The sequence below is a fragment of the Misgurnus anguillicaudatus genome, chromosome 22 (assembly GCF_027580225.2).
Source record: "Misgurnus anguillicaudatus chromosome 22, ASM2758022v2, whole genome shotgun sequence".
Classification (NCBI taxonomy): Eukaryota; Metazoa; Chordata; class Actinopteri; order Cypriniformes; family Cobitidae; genus Misgurnus; species Misgurnus anguillicaudatus.
This window is the reverse complement of record NC_073358.2, coordinates 37407479-37428684: the sequence shown is the minus strand read 5'-3', so window position 1 is coordinate 37428684 and position 21206 is coordinate 37407479. Positions and strand designations below refer to the sequence as shown.

Below are 21206 nucleotides of genomic sequence, written 5' to 3'. Positions count from 1 at the left end.
CACATCAGTAAAAAAATGCGCCATGAAGAGGAAAAAAACATATATAAGTCGCACTGGACTATAAGTCGCATTTATTTAGAAAACTATTATTCTTTTGGGGGGCATTTTATTTGTTAAGTCTTTCTTTTTTATCTTTAAGTTAATGTTTCAGTTAACAGTAGTAGTAGGGGTAGGCTACAGGAGCAACATATAGCACCCTCTCGTGGCTGTAAACAGTAATGTTTATCTTTGGTTTACGTTACTCAGTATGAATTAAAAGGCATACTGTGCAGTTATTTTACCTTAAAATAACAGCTTCAAAGTTATTTCGGTGGTAAACAAAGTCATAGTAGGGCGAATCCTCCTCCTGTTGAAGCTCGGGGAGGAAACCGCTAGCAAAACCATCAATGCAAGCTTGAGAGAACCGCCGAGAATCACGACTAGCTTTACAGCAACGACGTCACACACATTAGGCTTGTTCGACTTCGTGTGGCGCTGCAAGAACCGACCGCCGGATGACGTCAAAGTACCGCGAAAATGATCCGAGACGGCACTTTGGCGTCATCCGGCTGTCGTTTCTTGCAGCGCCGCATGAAGTTGATCAAGCATATAACAGCAACTACACGCGCGAATTTGAGACGTAAGGCTAAACAATTTAAAAGTTAAGAAAGCGCGTTCGGAAGAGAGTAGGACAAGACAGTGTTTCCCACAGGATTTTGAGAGACTGTGGTGGTGATGACGTCACCTGCTAATTAGCATATATTTGACGTCATCATGTCTTGTTTGCGATCTAGTGTTGGCACCTGAAATATGTTTCACTTCTACTCTTTGATCTTTATCTGTATTTGATCTGTATTATATATCAAATTATATTTTAAGCCGAATTAAGCGTGAAATAAAATAGTGAAATCGTGAAATAAAAATGTAAATGGGAATCAGGAAAATTCTATTTGTGGGGGCCAGTGTTGATTCTGTGGTGGGCCACCACAAATAAATCATTGTATGGGAAACACTGCAAGAGAATCTGACCGCATTAGGAACCGGACAAGAGTCCCACTCGGTCAGGCTGTTACTCGTTGGCGTGAGCTAAAAGACAGCACTGGATGGGATGCTGATCTGGCGATCTTGTTGATGGACTAGTAAGTAAATCTCTTATTTGTAAACTTGTTTGCGGTCTATGTTGTATGTTGTTGCGCTTGCTTGTAGTATGTCATGCGATTATCATGACAACAGTTGTCAATATCTCACATAATTATCAGGACATAAATAAGCCTAGAGGTTGTAAATAGTGTAAACATGCACAATTTGCAAACTATTATGATAAATAGCAATAATCATGTATAGTGACATTATAGCGAACAATGTTATGAAATAATGCAACGTACACAATTAACTTTGTCATGGCATTTTGTAATGTCTACTTGTGATTTAGCTGCCATCATGTAAAAACGTTATAAGCCAGCAAACGCGGTCGGCTACTTTATTATTATATGCACTCTACACTTGGAATAAACTTCTTATTATCCTATTACCATCATCTGTAGGTTAGTAGACTATGCAGTAGCCTAATATTTGTATGAAATTGTGAAACATTACCTGGTCATTATCTTTGGAGGTGTACTAGAGTGGGAGTGGGAAATTACGACAGTTGCAATTCTCCAGCGACTCTAGGGGTTGCTGTTTGACAAAAACGCCGAAAATGCATAGAGCACCTTTAATTTTGACATACAAGTCGCACCTGACTATAAGTCGCAGGACCAGCCAAACTATGAAAAAAAGTGCGACTTATTGTCCGGAAAATACAGTACCCAATTTATGAAAAAAACTGAAGCCAAAACGTTATTTACTAATTTTAAACTCTGTGTATGTTTTGATAATCGTTCTGAATCTGATCTCTAGCAAAATTCAGCAGCTTTTTGCTAAAATGTTTTTATTTTTAAAGAAAAATACCCATATTTAAAGGAACAATATGTAAGAAATTTATATCAATTAATCATAAAATGGCCCTGATATGTCAGTAGACATTAAGAAATAATTCGCATTTTAAATACTTATATCACTGACAACAGTGGTCCAGCCAGGATATTGTCATTTAAAAAGTGGAGTTGCAGCCCTCAACTGATGTTTATGTTGTCATGATGTGTATTGGCCACCAGTTGTGTGATTGCAGTACCAGTTTTAGCCACAAGTTTTGTGATTGCAATACCAGTTTTGGCCACAATCCTACATACTGTTCCTTTAAGAATATAAATATAATGAAACACCTTTTCCCCCATTTTGTTTGTTTGTTTGAAAGCAGAGGGTCTGTTCTTTCATTTGATATATTTGTATGTTTATATATTTTTAGAAGAAATTTTCCTGTAAGGCATTTTGTGAAACTTTTGTGAAAATCACAAAAAATGCTTGGGGGCAATTTTAACAAAAATAAATAACTGGCGGGGAATGAGTTAAAACACCTTGTCCTTGTTATGCTTGACCCCATTTGTAAAATCCAATCTAAAGTCTTAATGTAATTTCAAGGTTAAATTTTTACTGAATGTTCTTTACATTATGAAAGATGATTGTAGAAAACAGTAAAAATGACACAAAAAATGACTTTAGCTAAGTTTTTACAGAAAGGGTTGCATATGCTACATAGCCACAATTCATGTTTGTCTACAAAGCTAATCAAAATGTTTGTAGATCACGAAAAAAGATAAATTAAGTCCAGTGTGTCCAAACCTTTGACTGGTACTGCATGTGGATTTATATTTCTAATTTATACAAAAGAGAAATACTATAACTACTGGAAAATTACTAAACAAAATGATTAAGAATGTTAGTCAAGATTTCACTAACATCAACATGCTTTCACTAGTTTGATTTATGTGGATTAGAAATGAAATGTGTGGCAATATGAATTATTACAGATAAACCACACCTGGCCCCTCCCCCTCCCAGCACAAGAGCGATCGCGTTGCCTGTCAAGATCCGAGCCAAGCGGGAAAAGTCGGAATGCCGGTCAGGAGGCTTTTCAAAGACCCGTTGATACATCTCTCTCTACAGAAGCAAAGGAGAGTGGAAAGAAGGGACTAAAATAAAATCAAATGCAGATGCTGGGATCTACTGAAACCTACTAAATCCCTGAGTGGCTAAAGCTCAGGGTTAGATCAGAAGATTGCTGGCTTTAGACCCACAAGTAATGAGCTAAAAACCATCATAACAACACTTAAAGGTGCAATGTGGGACTTTTAGCGGCATCTAACGGCTCAGTCCACGGCTCAATTCCATTTTATTCATCATCATCATCATCATTTAGTTTTATTTGAGCATCTAATACATAAAATCAACAAAATAACAAATTTCATTACAATACAAATAAAAAAAAGAAAGACAAAAAAATAGAGAAATAAAGAAAAAAATAGAAAGAAATAAAGAAAAAATAGAAATGATGCTCAAAAGGGGTAGGTAGAAGCTTAAGCTTATTAACACCTACCCCCTTTTATACCATTAAGCCGCAATTACATTTATTAACCAATAAGACAGTCGTCACATGTTTATGCTATCCTGTTCCAGTGACTGTACAATCAACAATAATTGCTCACAATACTTCTATTAAGACATGAAAGAAAAGAAAAAAAACTCTTCAATAAGTACAAAAAAGATATACTTTATATTGCGCTTTTCGTAAATTGTTTCAAAGCAGCTTTACATTAATAGATGTAGGAAAAGCATAGAAAAGCGAGCGTAGTAAAAATGTAACGTATACAGTAAAGTAGTAAGTTAAGCCAAATGTGGCGGACTATCCAGGAGATAAAAAAAACCCCTAGGAGAAAAACCCTCCTGGCTAGTCCAGTGGGAAAACTCCTAGGAGGGAAAAAACCTTTGAGAGAGATACATATATATTTATATATATAAATACCATCACCCCTCCCTTTCGAAATGCATAGTAAAGCTACGGGACCCGCGGTGTATGTACAGATAAAAACGTCTCATTCTAAGATAATAAAAACAATACAGTTCATTTTATATACGGTAGGTCTTTATACACCACTCATAATATAAGAATGTATATTATATTGCATTTCTGTCAAGAGATCATTCAGAAAGTCCCACATTGCACCTTTAACCGTAAGTTGCCCCAGGTGGCTTAACTTCCTTACAATCCAACTTACCATCCACATATTTGTTAAAAAAGTTACTCCATGTGCACCACCGCTGTCGAATTACTATAATTCATGATCTCAGGCTTATGTTAGCATTAGCAACAAAAGTAATGTTACCATTCGTACCAGTTTGGGTAAATTTCTCTTTGAGAAAACCCTGTGGGGGCACGACAGGTGCAGATGTCTGGAGATCCAGCTGCGCATATTGAGCCATTCAGCCGTTCCTCTGGGTGGCGGTCCATCCTCGCGGTGCAGCAGTACCAGCTGTTTCTGAGCTCTTACTGCACTGCTCTCCAGCATACGCTCCAACTGATAGCAAAGACAGAAGAGAACTTCAAAACACTACGATAAGCAACATAAACACCTAGCTAAAGATTTCCAGATGAGCAAACCAGCTAAATGAAACAATTTTAGTCCCTATAATCACCTCTCCCACGGTGGGTTCCTGTTCCCCCAGACCCACAATGATGATACAGTCTGCCTGTCTGATGCAACGTTGAGTCCAAGGTGTCAAAGAACCGTCTGACTGATACAAGACAATTCGGTGGATGTCTTCTTGGTGGCCGAGCCAGCTGGATAAACGGTACTCATGAACACTAGAAAAGTGAATTACATGAATACTCAGTCTGCATACTTGCAAACAATATACAATTAGGTGATGTGTGATATTGAAACACAATTAAATGACTTTGTAATTGTCTCACCTGTCCAGAGCTGCAACACCCAGGCGCTGCCTGATAATGTCACTGGTTAGAAGCAAAGTGGGGCCTAAAAAAAGTAGTATGGTTTAGTAAGAACACTAAACCAAGTATCAGTTTGACTTAAAATGTGAAAAAAAAAGTTGATAAATACAAGGAGTAGTAAAGTAAGCTGACCAATAGCACTGAGAGCATGCTGAAGCTCCAGGGTGAAGGCCATCAAGGGCACCTCCTCAGACACGGGTAGAATGGCAACAGTAGACAGGTTGGCAGCCGGATTGACTGCATCCAATTTGCTGGTTGGGGTGTTTAAACCAAGATTGCGAACTGTGGAGATCGCCAAGGTAATCATCGTCATGCTAGGCCATTAGAGAGAGAACACAAACAAATGTTGCATACAGACCTGCAAGTGGGCCGTTTACTTGCTGCATATTTCCCAGGATTTTCTGCCCGAGAAGACGGATGAGACGAGTCACAACCTTTAAAAGAGCAGGACGTTGTTAAGATATACAAAATGAAACATTGTGACATGTTAGTGGCCTAACCTGTGGGTATTTCCTTTTAATGGATTTGAGAGCTCCCTCAGGCAGTTTAGCCAGTTCAGAGTCTCGGACAGCATGGACTGTAGTAGCTCTGTTCAAATGAGTCAATGCTTCCACCTAAAACATATGAGTACATGTTGAATTTATTTTTTTCCGTTAGAGGTCGCAAAACAACAACGGCGTAGCTTGTAAGGTCTTTAAACACCACTGATAATATAGTTATGTATATTATATTGCATTTTTCTCAAGTAAACCTTCTAAAAGTTACACAGTGCACCTTTAAATAACACTGTGCTCTGTGTTTTTTAAAAATTTAATGCAAAAATCTTTCATATTGTGCTTTTAAAAATATATTAAAAATATGCTAGAAATATAAAAAAAAAAAATCCTATGTTGATGTACTTCCTGTATTATAGGAAGTTGGGACATTAGAAACAGGGGACATTTTTATTGTAGACAGCATTTAATTGAACAAAAGTGTACACCTATGAGCAGATGTTAATTAATATTAGTAGATATTAAAGACATACAGTACTGTGCAAAAATCTTAGGCCACCACCACCAGACTAGTTGTTTTAGAAGTTTTAATGTCCAGCCATATTTATTTTTCAATCTACAGCAGGGAAAATAAGTATTTGACACATCAGCCTTTTTATCAGTAAGGGGATTTCTAAGTGGGACAAATCAAGCCAAATATTGATTTCATACAAAGAAATCAGAACATTTAAGTATACAAGTTGAGTCATAATAAATAAATAAAGTGAAATGACACAGGGAATAAGGCAATTTATTATGACTCAACTTGTATACTTAAATGTTCCGATTTCTTTGTATGAAATCAATATTTGGCTAGATGGCTACATCTGGTGGAAATTGTGTGTCATTAGCCCACTTAGAAATCCCCTTACTGATAAAAATGCTGATGTGTCAAATACTTGTTTTCCCCGCTGTATTTTATTAAGATACAAACAGAAAATACAGGAAATATGTACAAAAAAATAAAAATAATACATTTTAGGACTAAATGTTGTTTTTAGGCATCGTCTGTGTTTAGTGTGACCTCTCTTGGCACGAAACACATCTTGAGTGTTTTTGAGTAAGACTAATTTCTTTAGAGTTAGAAATAAGGATTTAATTTTATTTAGGTTAAAGAGATCCTGCAGTTGCCTGCTATTGCTCAAGTGGAAGGGGAGTTTACCCTAAAACTTGACACATCAGTTCAAATTTTTATAAATTTTTTTTAAAACTATATACACATTTCTTGTATTTTCTGGATGTATTCTATTAAAGAGACTGAGAAATAATTATATATGATCACTATAACCTAGCAAAAACAACAAATCTAATTGTGGCATGGTGGCCTAAGACTTTTGCACAGTACTGTATCTGCTAAAAAATTAACTTGTCAACACAAACATTCATTTATAAAACCACTCACCACACCAATAAGATCGCCCCGACCGTACTCTCCAGCAAGCTCTTTTTTCCCATCTTCCTTCTTAATGACAGAACGCAGGCGGCCACTCAGAACAATAAAAGTGCTGTCTGACTTATCATCTTGTCTGTGATGGTCAAAAGAGATCAGATAAAGTGTTACGTGTAATAAAATACTAGGTATGACAATATCAACAAGCAGACCAGCGACTTGCTGGAACTAAGATCAAATGGAAAAGCGTTTTTACCTGTAGACAGCACGGCCAGCCTCCACTGCCATCCAGTCCAGGGCAAAGTCAATCTGTCGAACAAAAGACGAGACCCTCCGTACCACCGTGTGAGCCACATTTAACACCATACGAGGTTCGGCACGCATTATCCTGGTGACAGTCACATACATATTTAACCTTAATTTTTGGTATAGAAAATCTTAATTCAGCTTGTTGTACATCACATACTCATAAAAGTGTGCTTTGGTGATAGACAGGAAGCAACAGTCGCGGTGTGCACGCACAGAGAAGATGAGAGGCTCCCCTGTGAGAACGGCCAGGTGACCCACCATCTCTCCAGGGTGTGCCACAAACAAACACGTCTCTTCCTCTCGGTCAATCAATTTTTGATACACGTGCAGAGCTCCAGAGATCACAAACTGCACGCTCACGTCCTAACACATACACATGGAATAGACATGAAATTACTTTGCAATGTAAAGTGGGGTGATGGGGATCAAAGTGATGGGTCACTTTTTACCTGGTCTCCTTCACTTGCTACTACAGATCCAGCTTTAACTTGCCTCAGAGTAACTCGATCTTCCAGAAGACTGGGGTCCTGCAGCACAAATAAATTCAAGGATTTCTTTACTATTATTAAATTCCAGATACGATTCACCATCATGCTTTTCTGATATGCATCAAGGTCAAGGAAAAAGGTTGGCTTATTGACCAATATAATGAATGTGACCTGACCTGAAGCTGAATAATCTTGAGCAGATCCTTCTTGGCAGCTTGAAAAATGGCATTAACCTTGCAGTGGTGAATGTGGCTAGAGTGACCTCCGGTGTCGGAGTAATGAAACACTGCTGAAGGAGCATGCTGCATTGTCACTGACTTCTTGCGAATAGACTTAATACAGGACGAGAGACAGATGGGCATCAGTAATGTGAGCTCATGTAGATAAGTTTATGAGGATACTGAATAAGGCAGAGGTACCTTTTGAATAACTGGACTTGTAGGAACAAATTCTTTTGTAACATTTGCTTTGTCAAAGGTTACATTTTGACCAGGAGACACAACTGAAAGATAAGCACACATGAACGTATATATTTATACATCACTGGATGCCTAATTAAAAACATACTGTAAGCTAAGTTCAATATGTACAGTATCATGCACACCACCTGAAGGGCTTGATAGAGAACGAGACTTCTTGAATAAAGTGGCCGGGCTCTCTGTTGGATTTAACTTTATGCTATCTGAAAACAGAAAATCAGTTTATTGAACCAAGTTATACTGGAATACAGTAATGCACACAATATTGAGTGTTCAACTATTTTACAATGCAAAAGAAGCAGTGTTATATAAGGGATTTTTTAAAGGGCCAATATTACAAGATGTAATATGAGGGTCAGGTGTGCGTAGAATGTGTCTGTGAGGTTTCAGCTCAAAATACCCCATTCATTTGTCCAAAATGCCCCTATTTTGGCATTCACAGTCTGGGTCAACAGTATATTTAGCTGGATGAGTGCTACAACATGCTAACAAACACATTTAGAAAAGCTTGTTTTGAGTAAAGTTAACCAGTCAGTCAGTGACCGTGGGCGGGGCTTATCAGTGTGAAATCACATTAACAAGAAAATCAAAACAGCATGTCTAATGAGACTGCTTTTGTTTAATGGAGATTAATAAAGTTTATCTTCATTGTAGGGTGAAGAAACACCAACAGACAATTATTTCTAAACACCACGTAAAAGTGGATTTTGAGTAATATGGGCCCTTTAAAGCTACAAAACTACACACAAACAACCTCACCGTCTTCTGAGGACCTCTCAGGGACTTTGTCACCCAACTCCTCATTTGTCTGAGAATGCCTCCGCAGTCCTTTCCCAGTACTGGCCTCTCCTAAAACGCCAGCCACTGACACCAGAGGAACTGCTTGACTTTCCTGGATAATTTCACAGCAATGTATTTGATTACAATTCTACTTAAAGGAATAGTCTACTCATTTTCAATATTAAAATATGTTATTACCTTAACTAAGAATTGTTGATACATCCCTCTATCATCTGTGTGCGTGCACGTAAGCGCTGGAGCGCGCTGCTACGCTTCGATAGCATTTAGCTCAGCCCCATTCATTCAATGGTACCATTTAGAGATAAAGTTAGAAGTGACCAAACACATCAACGTTTTTCCTATTTAAGACGAGTAGTTATACGAGCAAGTTTGGTGGTACAAAATAAAACGTAGCGCTTTTCTAAGCGGATTTAAAAGAGGAACTATATTTTATGGCGTAATAGCACTTTTGGGAGTACTTCGACTCGGCGCAGTAACACCCTCCCTCTCCCATTATGAGAGTGAGAAGGGGAGCGGACTTTTCAGGCGAGTCGAAGTACTCCCAAAAGTGCTATTACGCCATAAAATATAGTTCCTCCGCCATAAAATATAGTTGATGTGTTTGGTCACTTCTAACTTTATCTCTAAATGGTACCATTGAATGAATGGGGCTAAGCTAAATGCTATCAAAGCGTCGCAGCGCGCTCCAGCGCTTACGTGCATGCACACAGATGATAGAGGGATGTATCAACAATTCTTAGTTAAGGTAATAACATATTTCAATATTGAAAATGAGTAGACTATTCCTTTAAAGGGACACTCCACTTTTTTGAAAAATATACTCATTTTCCAGCTCCGCTAGCGTTAAACATTTAATTTTTACCGTTTTGGAATCCATTCAGCTGATCTCCAGGTCTGGCATTACCACATATAGCATAGCTTAGCATAATCCATTGAATCTGATTAGTCCATTAGCATCACGCTAAAAATAGCCAAAGAGTTTGATATTTTTCCTATTTAAAACTTCTGTAGTTACATCGTGAACTAAGAAAAAAGTTGCGATTTTCTAGTCAGATATGGCTAGGACTATACTTTCATTCTGGCGTAATAATCAAGGACTTTGCCGTAACATGGCTACAGGAGGCGCAATGATATTACGCAGTGCCCGAAAATAGTCCCCTGCCATTAAAAGTCACTAAGGGGACTATTTTTGGCTGCTGCGTAATATCACTACGCCTGCTGCAGCCATGTTACGGCAGCAAAGTCCTTGATTATTACGTCAGAATGAGAGTATAGTTCCTAGCCATATCTGCCTAGAAAATCGCAACTTCTAATTTTTTGTCTGTCTTAGTACACGATGTAACTACAGAAGAGTCAAGTTTTAAATAGGAAAAATATCGTAACTCTTTGGTTATTTTTTATGCGATGCTAATGGTCTAATCAGATTCAATGGATTATGCTAAGCTATGCCAAAAGTGGTAGCGCCAGATCCAGATATCAGCTGAATGGATTCCAAAAAGGTAAAAATCTAATGTTTAACTGTAGGGGAGCTGGAAAATTAGCATATTTTTTTTAAAAGTGGAGTGTCCCTTTAACGAAAAACATAAAACAGAATCATTACAGCAAACAGTAATTTTATGAACGTAGAGCGTGATAAAAACCAACCGGGTTGAAGAGCTCTGTGGTCAAGCCCAGATAGTTGTGAAGGGCTAGAAAGGTCACTCTCTGAAGACGTACCATGATGATCTGGGAAAAAGTAGCACCAGACAAGTTAAAATGAGCTAAAATGCTATGACATGTCTGGTTTTATACAGTAAATGCCATTAAAGGGATAGTTCGGCCAAAAACTATATTAAACCCATGATTTACTCACCCCCAAGCTGTCCAAGTTGCATATGTCCATCGTTTTTCAGACAAACACATTTTTGGATATTTACGAAAATATTTTAGATCTTTCAGTTGAGTAGATGTGATGTTACGGGGTCCAGCCATAGTCCACGACCTTCGGGTCCAAAGGGAGTGCGTCCATCCTTCACAAATTAAATCCAAACGGCTCCAGGATGATAAACAAAGGTCTTCTGAGGGTAATCCGTGCAGTGTTGTTGTAGAAAATCCATATTTAAAATTTTATTAACGTAGTTAACTACCTTCCGGTAGCGCCGCCATCTTAGACTCAGGAAAGAGTATTAGCGTAGTGTACGCACTTTTCTTAGTGACGTATGACAAATTCGGAGGGCGGGGGGACAGAGCAGCAGCAGAGAAACCTCTGTACGCCGCGTAAGCGCTCATCCTGAATGCGGATGAGACTGGGATGGCGATGCTACCGGAAGGTAGTTAATTGCGTTGATAAAATTTTAGATATGGATATTTCTACAACAACACCGCACGGATTACCCTCAGAAGACCTTTGTTTATCATCATGGAGCCGTTTGGATTTAATTTGTGAAGGATGGACGCACTTTTTTTGGACTTGAAGGTCGTGGACTATGGCTGGACCCCGTAACATTACATTTAATCAACAGAAAGATCTAAAATATTTTCTAAAATATCCGAAAATGTGTTTGTCTGAAAAACGATGGACATATGCAACTCGGACAGCTTGGGGGTGAGTAAATCATGGGTTTAATATCATTTTTGGCCGAACTATCCCTTTAATGTAAACTGTAATTTAGGGTGCATTAGTAGCAATATTTGACACTTGCTTTTGGGTTGCAACTCATTAAAACAAAAACATACAGAATTGATGAAGTTTTAAACTCATCAAGTTTTAAACTCTGAAATCTGGATTTTTACAACTCCATTTTAAGCTACATTCATATGTGATTGAAATGTTCCTGTGGCACTGCGCAGACAGAGTCGTAGTGCCGTGAGAGTGATACTTTGATGTCACATGACGATCGGAGTGCACATCGCCACATGAACTTGATCACACCTATTTCAAACACCTCCATGAAACGTCATTGCTATGGCCGCGTGAGAGCTGAAATTGATGAGCTGAGCTTTTTTTATCCAAAGTTGAATATTTTCAGAGAAAAATCTCTGAGTGCCAGCTTTCAGCGAGGAAAAAAACTGCCAGCTGCTGGCTTTTTTGAAAAACGACGCTTTTCCATTGGAAACAATTGAAAACATATGCTGGCATAAAAGCCCCCTAAAGAGATATTGTACAATATAAAAATAGCTGGGTATTTTCAAACCAGCATTGAGTCAAAATGAGACAAACCCTGCCGTTGGGTTACATTAACCCAGAAAAGCTTTATATTTGACCCAACAATGGGTTAAAACAATGGGTTCAATTATGTTGGTGCCTTTTTGATCCATGCTTGTTTGAAAATAACCCAGCATTTTTTTTAAGTGTAAAATGCTTAGGTTTTCCAAAGAAAATCCTCATACCTGAACAACCCGGACTAGGGTCTCTGGGTAGTTGTCAAAGACGGACTGGAAAGCCTTTGCTGGAAGGCGGAGCACAGTGCTAGGGGCTGCAGCCCTGGCTGAAACCGTTTTATATGGAGCTGGATAACCCTGCAGAGTAAGCGGTTCACATGTGAGATCATTGAAGACTCTGTGGTAAAACAGTTTAGAATTATCAGAATAAAAAAACAAATAGGCCAGATGGACGTCGTTACAGTAATAACATCGAGGATGCTGAGAAGACTGTGAACGCTGTCTCCAGGCAAAACATGCTTCACCACCACCACTGTTCCATCCTGAGCCATGGAAAGAAAAATACATTTATACCCATCTTTATAAACCAAATATGCATGCTTTCAGCTGGAGAGTTCAGCTATCCACCAAGGAGTGCAGGACTGTTTTGCTCTTACACTCTCATGGATACACAGCTCGAGATGGCCATCCTGCACCACAAAGATGCTGTCATCAAGATCTCCTGGTCGAAATAATCCCTCCCCCTGCTGGAGCTGCACAAACACCATATGTCGACACAGCTCCAGGAACAGAGGCTTCTCAAAATGACCCAGGACTCTGAGAAGCACATCATCCAACAACATTGGTTCTGGATGTCCTGGTTTATGGAAAATAACTTGTTGTAAGAGGCATGAGTAGATACCAACCTCACGTTTTTCAGCATATACAGGACCTCAGAGGGCAGGTGAGAGTTTTGCATGTCAAATACAGTTAGATCGGCTTCCAGAAGTGACGGAGGAGGCTCTTTCGGCTCCAGGGTTGGTGGTTCCCTCCGAATACGCAGGATTCTGAGCAAGAGACAGACGGGATATTAAGATTGCGCTTTTGCAAAGACTGTGATTTGCATTTTTTTCGGTACATTTTTTCACATACTTGCGAGCTATCGACAGAACTTTCGTTCTTTTTCTGATTCGCTTTTGAGATACTGGACCTGAGGTCGCTGGTGAGGAGAGGGTCTGTACCTGAATAATAACAAATACACAAATCACTGCAACGTCGCATCATCATATTACCAAAGTAGAAAAAATACAAAATGGTTAGACACATAATGAAGCTCAGATACCTTCCTCATAATCTTCCTCCCATAAAACATTACTTTGTCCCTTTTCCTGAAACGATATTTAGGACCCTCGGCTTGCTCTTCTCCTGGAGAAACAAGATAAAAGTTACACATAAAGTCATAAAAAATTTTATTCCATTTCTCTTTTAATACAGGCCACCTGCATGCTATTGATCTATATGAGTCCACACCCTACAATCTTTGTGGTGACTTCAGAACTGTAAACCCACTAACCTTTTAAGCTTTGTTATTAACCATATATGACCCTGCCTTTAAACCAGGCTAAAGTCTCAAAATCTTAATAATATGAGATTATGATCTTAAAGGGGACATTTCACAAGGCTTTTTTAAGATGTGAAATACATCTTTGGTGTCCCCAGAGTACATATGTGAAGTTTTAGCTCAAAATACCATATAGATAATTTATTATAGCATGTTAAGATTTCCACTTGGCAATTTTGTGGCGTTTTGGGGTCTCTGCACTAAATGGCAGTGCTGTGGTTGGATAGTGCAGTTTAAGGGGCGGTATTATCCCCTTCTGACATCACAGGGTGAGCAAAATTTCAGTGACCTATTTTTTTACATGCTTGCAGAGAATGGTATACCAAAACTAAGTTACTGGGTTGATCTTTTTGGGACCAATTATAGCACTTAAACATGGAAAAAGTCAGATTTTCATGATATGTCCCCTTTAAAGTTTGGTATAAATCATCAATTTCACTACTATTTCAATCATAGACATGGCCTTACTTAGTCAATATTAAAGATATCAAGGTTATATTTTCACAGAATGTTATTTACATTATGTAGGTTGATTTTATGTATGGCAGAGCGGGGCACAAAGTACGCTTTTTGGCTTTGGCTCTATCATTCAAAACATATTTAAATGAGATTAATACATTTTTACACAATCAACGCACGCACGCACGCACGCACGCACGCACGCACTTAAAGAATTAACACAAAAGCACAGATTGTTCAGCCCTATATACATATATGTAAAGTAGCCATGTTACAATTAACCCTGCGTTAGTTAAACCCTTGTAAATCACAAAAATGACTTTAGCTGGGTTTTCACAGGCATGGTGACATATTATGCATATTATCTCCATAGACTGGGATATACTCACCTGCCTTGTATCTTTTTTGCATAAAAAGTACAAGAATACTGATGAGTGAAACTGCAACACCAGCTCCGATCAGCACACCAGTCCACTGCATTAAACAGATGAGTAAAATTTCTCTCCTAAACAAGCAATACTGACGTACAAATTCCCAAAAACAAGTGTGGGATCTTTATATACCATTGAGCTCTGTATCTGGTCTTCTATGAAATGCTGTACACGAGCCTTGATTTCGCTACCAGACGGTAGAGCGGCCTAAAACACACAAAAGATCATCAAAATGACCATTATCAACTATACCGTACAGGACTGAGAGATCACGATTGACCAACTTTAACCCAAAGCCCAACAAAGATGATATAAAAACTTATTTGAAAGCAAGATGTTCACTGTGAGATGTCTTACCGGGAATATACTGCAAGTATCGTCTGGTTCTTTGACATCCATACTGTATCTAACAGGTAGAAGAAAACAGAAATCAATTAGCAAATTGACATTTTTAATGAAAAATATAAAATAGCTGTTTTTAAAAAGCAAACTCTATATGGTCAAGAGTGATTGATTGTGTAATAAAATACACAAAGAACTCACATAACTGTCAAGCAACTGTGATTGATTGATTGATTAATTCATTCATGTAGACAACTTTTTAAGGTAGTATTAAAAAACATCTTAAAAGGCAGTATGTTTGAAATATGTGTTTAAACTAATTTCACAGTAAAAAAAAAAAAAGATTAAAATATACAACAATAAGATGGCAATGGCAACACACCGAATCAGGAAATATATCGAATATTACCAGTCTCCCTGCTTTTGAAATATGACACCATGTGATTTAATTTCAGAGTTCTTGTCACAGAGGACAGTCAAACGCTTAAAGCGGGTTAACTTTATAGGGTGAAGTTACACAAAATGGATCGGGCGTCGCATAGAACAGAAGCGCATTTTGAAGTTGTAATTGAATTTGTATTAGTTGGACTGCATGACGGGATATGACTTTGCGTTAGAGGTAAACACGGTAACGTTATTGTTGTTTACACACAAGCTAGTACTAAACACGCTTGTAATCAGATACATCGAGTTGTCAATCACTGTAACTGACAAAATTGTAAAAACATAATTTGATCTTATAATGCTGATATTTTACATGCAAGCAATCTAAATAAATACATGGAAAATAGTAAACACCTACTGAACGGCGTTTCCAAAGTCTGTTTTTCACTTTCAATGCACTTCACAGGACCCCATTCATGTCAATAGCCCCCGAATTCTCTATTCAGTATTCAGTGCTCCTATTGGCTGCATTTGGGTTAAGCTGACCAATCACTGGTGATTTCTTAAGCACGTGTAACGTGGGAACAGCAGGGTCTTTTAAGCCTACTGTTCAAGGTGAGTTTTTGCGTTTTGATTTTTGCATGTTTTTTAAATGAATTTTATCTTATCTGTAAATAACTTATACTATCATTTTTTAAATACGACGTTGGAAAAATAATCAACAGTTTTGGTTGCGTATGTGTAATTTTTGCCTTAATAATCATTTTTACCCAAGCAAGGGTGAATTGGAATAAAGTGAGGCGACTGTCAATTTGTTACATTTGTATAGGAAAATGCACATTGATTTTCGTTTTGTTTTCGTTTATATAGAAACGTACATTACTTTTTTATCCTGATTTAATACTGCTAGTGTTCATGCTAACTACCTAGCTAGTCAACTGCACGTGAATCTCTAACGTTAGTGTGCTGTACATTTTTACCATGGTAACCGCAGTTTCAGTCAAAATGATATAGTTATTACCATTTTTTGTTAATACTCCAAAATTATAGCGTAATAATATGCTTTCAACAAATGTAACGTTCAAACTAGAGGTTTAATTTTATAGCTGTCCAACTCGCACAAGATGTCACTGAGATGATCAATGTGGGACTCAGACATGACAAATAGACCTAAAGAGATAATCACCCAAAAATGAAAATTTTGTCGTAATTTGTTGTTACAAATCCACATAAATTCTAGGAAAAAAGAATACTATGGAAGTAAATGGGTTCCACTAACGGTTTGGTTACAAACCTTTCCCAAAATATCTTTCTTTGGTTTAATCAAAACAAAGAAATGTATACAGGTTTGTAACAACATGAGAGTAAGTAAATGATAACAGATTTTTCATTTTTGGGTGAATTATCTCTTTAAAATGTACTGTCTTTCATGCATTCAATTTGTTCATTATACAGTTGTTTATAATCTCTCTTTAAAAGTCATTGCTGGAGATACATAGCCTATAGATGGGGGTCCTGTCAACGCTTACACGGGGGCTCGTGAGAGGAGCTGACAGAATGTCGGAGTTCACGAGCAAACGCGGGCCCAATACTTTCTACAAGAGCCGAGGTGCCAGACCCACCGGAGTGCTCACCTCCAGCAGAAAATTCATACCCGTCCGGGCTATGATACCAGAATTTGTGGTGCCAAATTTGGAGGGCTTTAACCTGAAACCCTATGTATCATACAAGGCTCCAGAAGGTACGGAGCAGCCCATGACTGCAGAGTCTCTCTTCAGTCAAGTGGTGGCTCCACAGATCGAGAGAGACATTGAGGAGGGGGTTTTCAATAAGGACAATCTTGAGAAATATGGATTGGAGAAAACACAAGATGGAAAGTTGTTCAAGCTGTACCCCAAATACTTTGCCCGTTAGCACTTTCTATATTTAAGAAATGTGCAATGGACTCTAAGCAGCATTTGTTTTGTTAAATGTTTGCAATTGTGATGTTTTGTTAACCCATTCAACAAGTAAGAGTCATCAAAGATTAAAACTATTTCATACAGAGCCATTTCTTTAGAAACTATGCGTCAGTATTGCAGAAATGCAATAATGATATTGGCCTCATCATGTTGTGATGGAGAACAACCCACTGACAGTAAAACTGCTTCTATTTATGCTGAATAAAAGTATACACTTAGATTTAGTGGTTATTTTATTGTACAAATTGCATTTTTGTAATAAACAGTCAGCACATTTGAAATATATAATTTGAAAATGACTCTTGGTTTGTCTGAAATAAAAATATACCAAATTGCATATATTTAAAGCAATACTGTAGTTACAGTAGGACACAAAATAGAAACGTATAGGTCCAAATAACATTAACCTAGAAGGTTATTTGTAGAGCAGCATGGTCATTCATAACAGAAGCAGGAAGGGGTTTCAGGACGAGTGGGCAGGAACAGGGGCTTCCTGTTTTTCTTCCGGGGTCCAGTCCCATCTCCAAACGTGCAGCATGTGGTCGTAGAAAGAGCAGGTAGCCAGCAGGCAGGACAGAGACTCGGAGTCTTTAACAGAGAGAGTGGGAGGTTCTGGAGCTGAACTTTCTGGTTCTGGTACATAGCGCCCGGAGTCATCCTCCAGCGACGTGTCAAAGCTGGCAGTAGGGGATTCATACTGGATCCTGAGGTGACCTCCAGACTCAGAGAGCCCGACGCTGGTTTTTGGTGGCTCCTGAGGAGAGGGGGGAGCGGAGTAGCTAAGGGGCAATCTGGACCAGTCTGCTCCGTATGCTAAAGAGTTATGTAGAATATAAGAAGCCAGGATCGGGCATGGTGCATCTTGTCCATCTATAAAGACATGGAGATTAACAACCTGCACAGTAAACAATGATTATCTATTTAGATGATCAAGATCTTTAGCCTGAAAATGGTTCAGTAACCATAGAGGAGCACTGGGACCCCTGTTATATTTTGTTTAAAAGAGTTCAATTTAATGCCTTGCCTATACTGACAGTAACAAGACCACTAATCTAGAATTCTATTGAGAAGGAAATTAACACATAATGGTTAAAAGCTTTGTGTTTTATATACTTACCTATAGCTTGCTGGCAATGGAGAATATGGAAATCATTATGCATACATGCGGCCAGCAACAAGTGCTCATGATTTGGATGCCACTTGAGTCTCCAAACGCCCCCACCGACAGCAGTCTCACTCAAAGGCTGCTTCATATTCCTCCCATCCCAGATCAACACGTTCTCATCGTAGCTATAAGGGACAAAACAGTAGCTCATTTGCATTTGTACATAAATGCATACAGTACACTGTGTTCTTGGTGATCACTTTTGAAGAAGCCACTTACCTTCCAGTGGCTAGTATGTGTTCTCGGTGAGGGTTACTATGTATGCTGCACACTCCCATAGTGTGTCTGTAGACAAATGAGCAATATCAATATTAATTTAATAGAAATGGTGATGGAATAAAGGCTTACATTATATAAATTTAGGGCAAACTGCAAAAGCACATTTTACCTCTTGCTGGTGAAGGTAGGAAAAGTGGGACCCATTCTTAAATCCCAGCCCTTTAGTTTGCAGTCATCACCACCTGATAAACAGAAATAACATGGTCAAATATATATATATACACGTAGAAAGAAATATAAAACAAAGACAAGCATCATAGTAACAATATATCTAACGTTGATATAATAACTTGTAATGTTAAACCTCATGGATAGAATATTCTTATTCCTCTTACCCGAATAAATAACCTGAGTATCCCAGTAACTAAATGCAGAGATCCACGCCTCAAAGTCATGAGCTTTCCACTGACACTCGGCAGTCAAACTAGCTTCCCCCAGAGACAGCACTGTGAGAGAGCCAGTAGAGTCACTGGACACCACACGTACATCATTGCTACGATGAGAGAAAAGCAAGCATTAAATATTAAGAAAGAAAAAGCAATGGCAAAGCGTGAAGTAGTTAGGAGAGTGCCTTGCTCTCGCCTCTCCCTGTAGACCAATCTAATGATAATGCCAGCCTGTCAGGACCCAACACGGTGCTCAACTCACATTCCAGAACACAGGTGCCCTTCTACTGGAGGCAAAATCCAGATAGACAAGCAGAGGATACTTAATATACAACAAACACGGCAATGAAAACATTCAAACTGCGTGTGCATGTAACATCTACAATACCTAAAGGAAAGATTCTAGGTTTCAAAAGAAGTTGAGCTCTATTGACAGCAGGACATTTTAGGCTTTAAATCAGAAGCACCATTTACTACCATTATAATACTTGGAACAGCCAGGATATTTGTTTAATATAACTCAGATTGTGTTTGTCTGAAAAAGATAATCATCTACATCGAGGATGGTATGAGGGTGAATAAATCATGGGTTAATATTTCATTTTTGGATGAACTATCCCTTTAACTGCAATGCCTTGCCCATTCTGCATGATGAAATATTAAATCTCTTAAACTTCCATTAGTCCATTACTGCACACATTATTTTTTTTTTCAAACTGAATGACAATTTGACATTATTTTCTGAGGTAAAGACAGCATGCAGCATAAGTTCAATTCATTACCTTAGGCTCGGTAAGTTTGTACAGCTTAATTTCTCCTCCAGCGGTGGCCATACCCAATAGTGGGTGCTCTGATATCGGCACATGACACCTGATGAAAATATAACGTAAAAAAATGATATACAAAACACATGCACAGAATGAACAAAGTTAAAAACCATACATACATACATACATACATACAATAAACACTCAGGGCATAAATGGTGCTGCCTTGTTTCAAAACAAAACGAAAACCATTAAAGAAATTCAAATGGATTTAATGGTTATAATAATGAGAATTTATTTTTTTAATGGAAACATGTAATGGTCTCTCTGGGTCTACTGGAAATGTGTTCTGGCAGATGGAAACCAATAAAACACCATTAAATAATTAAGGAAGATATTTTGAGAAATGCTTGTAACCAAACGGTTCAAGGACCCCATTCACTTCCATAGTAGATAAAAAGAATACTATGGAGGGAAATTGGGTTCATGAATGGGTTGGTTACAAAATTTTCTCAAAATATCTTCCTTTGTGTTCATCAGAACAAAGAAATGTATACAGGTTTGTAATAACATGAAGGTGAGTAAATGATGACAGAAATTTTATTTTTGGGGTTACTATCCCTTTAAGAAATCTTAAAATGGTTTAAATGGTTCATTTGTGATAGAAAACCTTTAGAAATAGTAATGTTGGATTAACTTCAGTGACAAAAATAAACATAAGCACAAAATATATAACATGATTCACCTACCACTTAAGATCCAGTATAGCAGGAGTGTCTATGCGTTGAGTCTCAGTGAGTGGAGGGCTAAATGATCGCTGTGTGTTACAGTGAAACAGATACAGTCGACCTATTCTGCTCGGTGCAGTACATTCTTCTGCTGTCTATTGTTAACAGAAAATACATATTTAGTACTTGGCTTCTTAAACTTACTGATATAAACGACTAACACTCTCTAATAAGAGCAAATTAATCGTGTTAATACCGTATCATCGCTTTTTTGAAGTTGGTAAGTCCCACATGCCACAATATGAGACCATTCTGGTATAGGACACCACTCGACCGTATCGGCGCTTAACTCCGTATCAAACACTTGAAGTGTTCGGGTTCGAGACTGACAATCCATTTTAAACAACTCTGCATTGGACAAGGCACTTTACTCCGATGGGATAATCGGACTAACAAACCACAGTGTGTTGTTTACTGTGCACGTGTCCTCAGTCTATGACACACTCACGCAGCATACCAGAATAGCTTCCATTGAGTTATTGGTAATAAAAAATAAAATATTAAGTCGCTTATGTAAACAACTCAATTGTTTCAATCATAATCACACACAGAGCAGTTCTTTGAAAATTTCGTGTAACTTCAGACTGTCGCGAGGTGAACAGGAAGTGCGTGACCGAACAACTTCCGGGTGGTTGA

The 21206-nt window shown here is 38.2% G+C and overlaps 3 protein-coding genes across 3 annotated transcripts in view; 1 reads left to right on the top strand and 2 right to left on the bottom strand.

Moving 5' to 3' along the window:
- The window catches only part of pnpla7b (patatin-like phospholipase domain containing 7b), a 23150-nt gene extending 7392 nt beyond the window's left edge, over positions 1 to 15758 (bottom strand). The window contains exons 1-26 of the mRNA XM_055199065.2: positions 15643 to 15758; positions 14856 to 14904; positions 14631 to 14705; positions 14457 to 14541; positions 13330 to 13412; positions 13140 to 13228; positions 12914 to 13054; positions 12665 to 12824; positions 12470 to 12550; positions 12237 to 12365; positions 10512 to 10592; positions 8826 to 8958; positions 8195 to 8269; positions 8007 to 8089; positions 7764 to 7919; positions 7549 to 7626; positions 7257 to 7462; positions 7047 to 7178; positions 6803 to 6926; positions 5368 to 5481; positions 5226 to 5301; positions 5000 to 5149; positions 4829 to 4892; positions 4552 to 4720; positions 4251 to 4433; positions 2900 to 3018 (exon numbers count right to left, since the gene is read on the bottom strand). Coding sequence (XP_055055040.2) covers positions 2900 to 3018; positions 4251 to 4433; positions 4552 to 4720; positions 4829 to 4892; positions 5000 to 5149; positions 5226 to 5301; positions 5368 to 5481; positions 6803 to 6926; positions 7047 to 7178; positions 7257 to 7462; positions 7549 to 7626; positions 7764 to 7919; positions 8007 to 8089; positions 8195 to 8269; positions 8826 to 8958; positions 10512 to 10592; positions 12237 to 12365; positions 12470 to 12550; positions 12665 to 12824; positions 12914 to 13054; positions 13140 to 13228; positions 13330 to 13412; positions 14457 to 14541; positions 14631 to 14705; positions 14856 to 14897 — 2828 coding nt within the window. The 5' untranslated portion in view covers positions 14898 to 14904; positions 15643 to 15758. The remainder of the gene's footprint in view (positions 1 to 2899; positions 3019 to 4250; positions 4434 to 4551; positions 4721 to 4828; positions 4893 to 4999; positions 5150 to 5225; positions 5302 to 5367; positions 5482 to 6802; positions 6927 to 7046; positions 7179 to 7256; positions 7463 to 7548; positions 7627 to 7763; positions 7920 to 8006; positions 8090 to 8194; positions 8270 to 8825; positions 8959 to 10511; positions 10593 to 12236; positions 12366 to 12469; positions 12551 to 12664; positions 12825 to 12913; positions 13055 to 13139; positions 13229 to 13329; positions 13413 to 14456; positions 14542 to 14630; positions 14706 to 14855; positions 14905 to 15642) is intronic.
- Positions 15743 to 17473, top strand: mrpl41 (mitochondrial ribosomal protein L41). Its single transcript, XM_073860308.1, has 2 exons — positions 15743 to 15839; positions 16704 to 17473. Exon 2 carries the CDS (start codon positions 16731 to 16733, stop codon positions 17136 to 17138), a length of 408 nt encoding a protein of 135 aa, XP_073716409.1. The 5' UTR covers positions 15743 to 15839; positions 16704 to 16730; the 3' UTR covers positions 17139 to 17473.
- Positions 17401 to 21206, bottom strand: dph7 (diphthamide biosynthesis 7). Its single transcript, XM_073860306.1, has 9 exons — positions 20767 to 21206; positions 20532 to 20665; positions 19798 to 19885; positions 19207 to 19299; positions 18965 to 19124; positions 18739 to 18811; positions 18570 to 18635; positions 18303 to 18475; positions 17401 to 18055 (listed from the first exon to the last, which is right to left on the bottom strand). Exons 1-9 carry the CDS (start codon positions 20905 to 20907, stop codon positions 17649 to 17651), a joined length of 1335 nt encoding a protein of 444 aa, XP_073716407.1. The 5' UTR covers positions 20908 to 21206; the 3' UTR covers positions 17401 to 17648.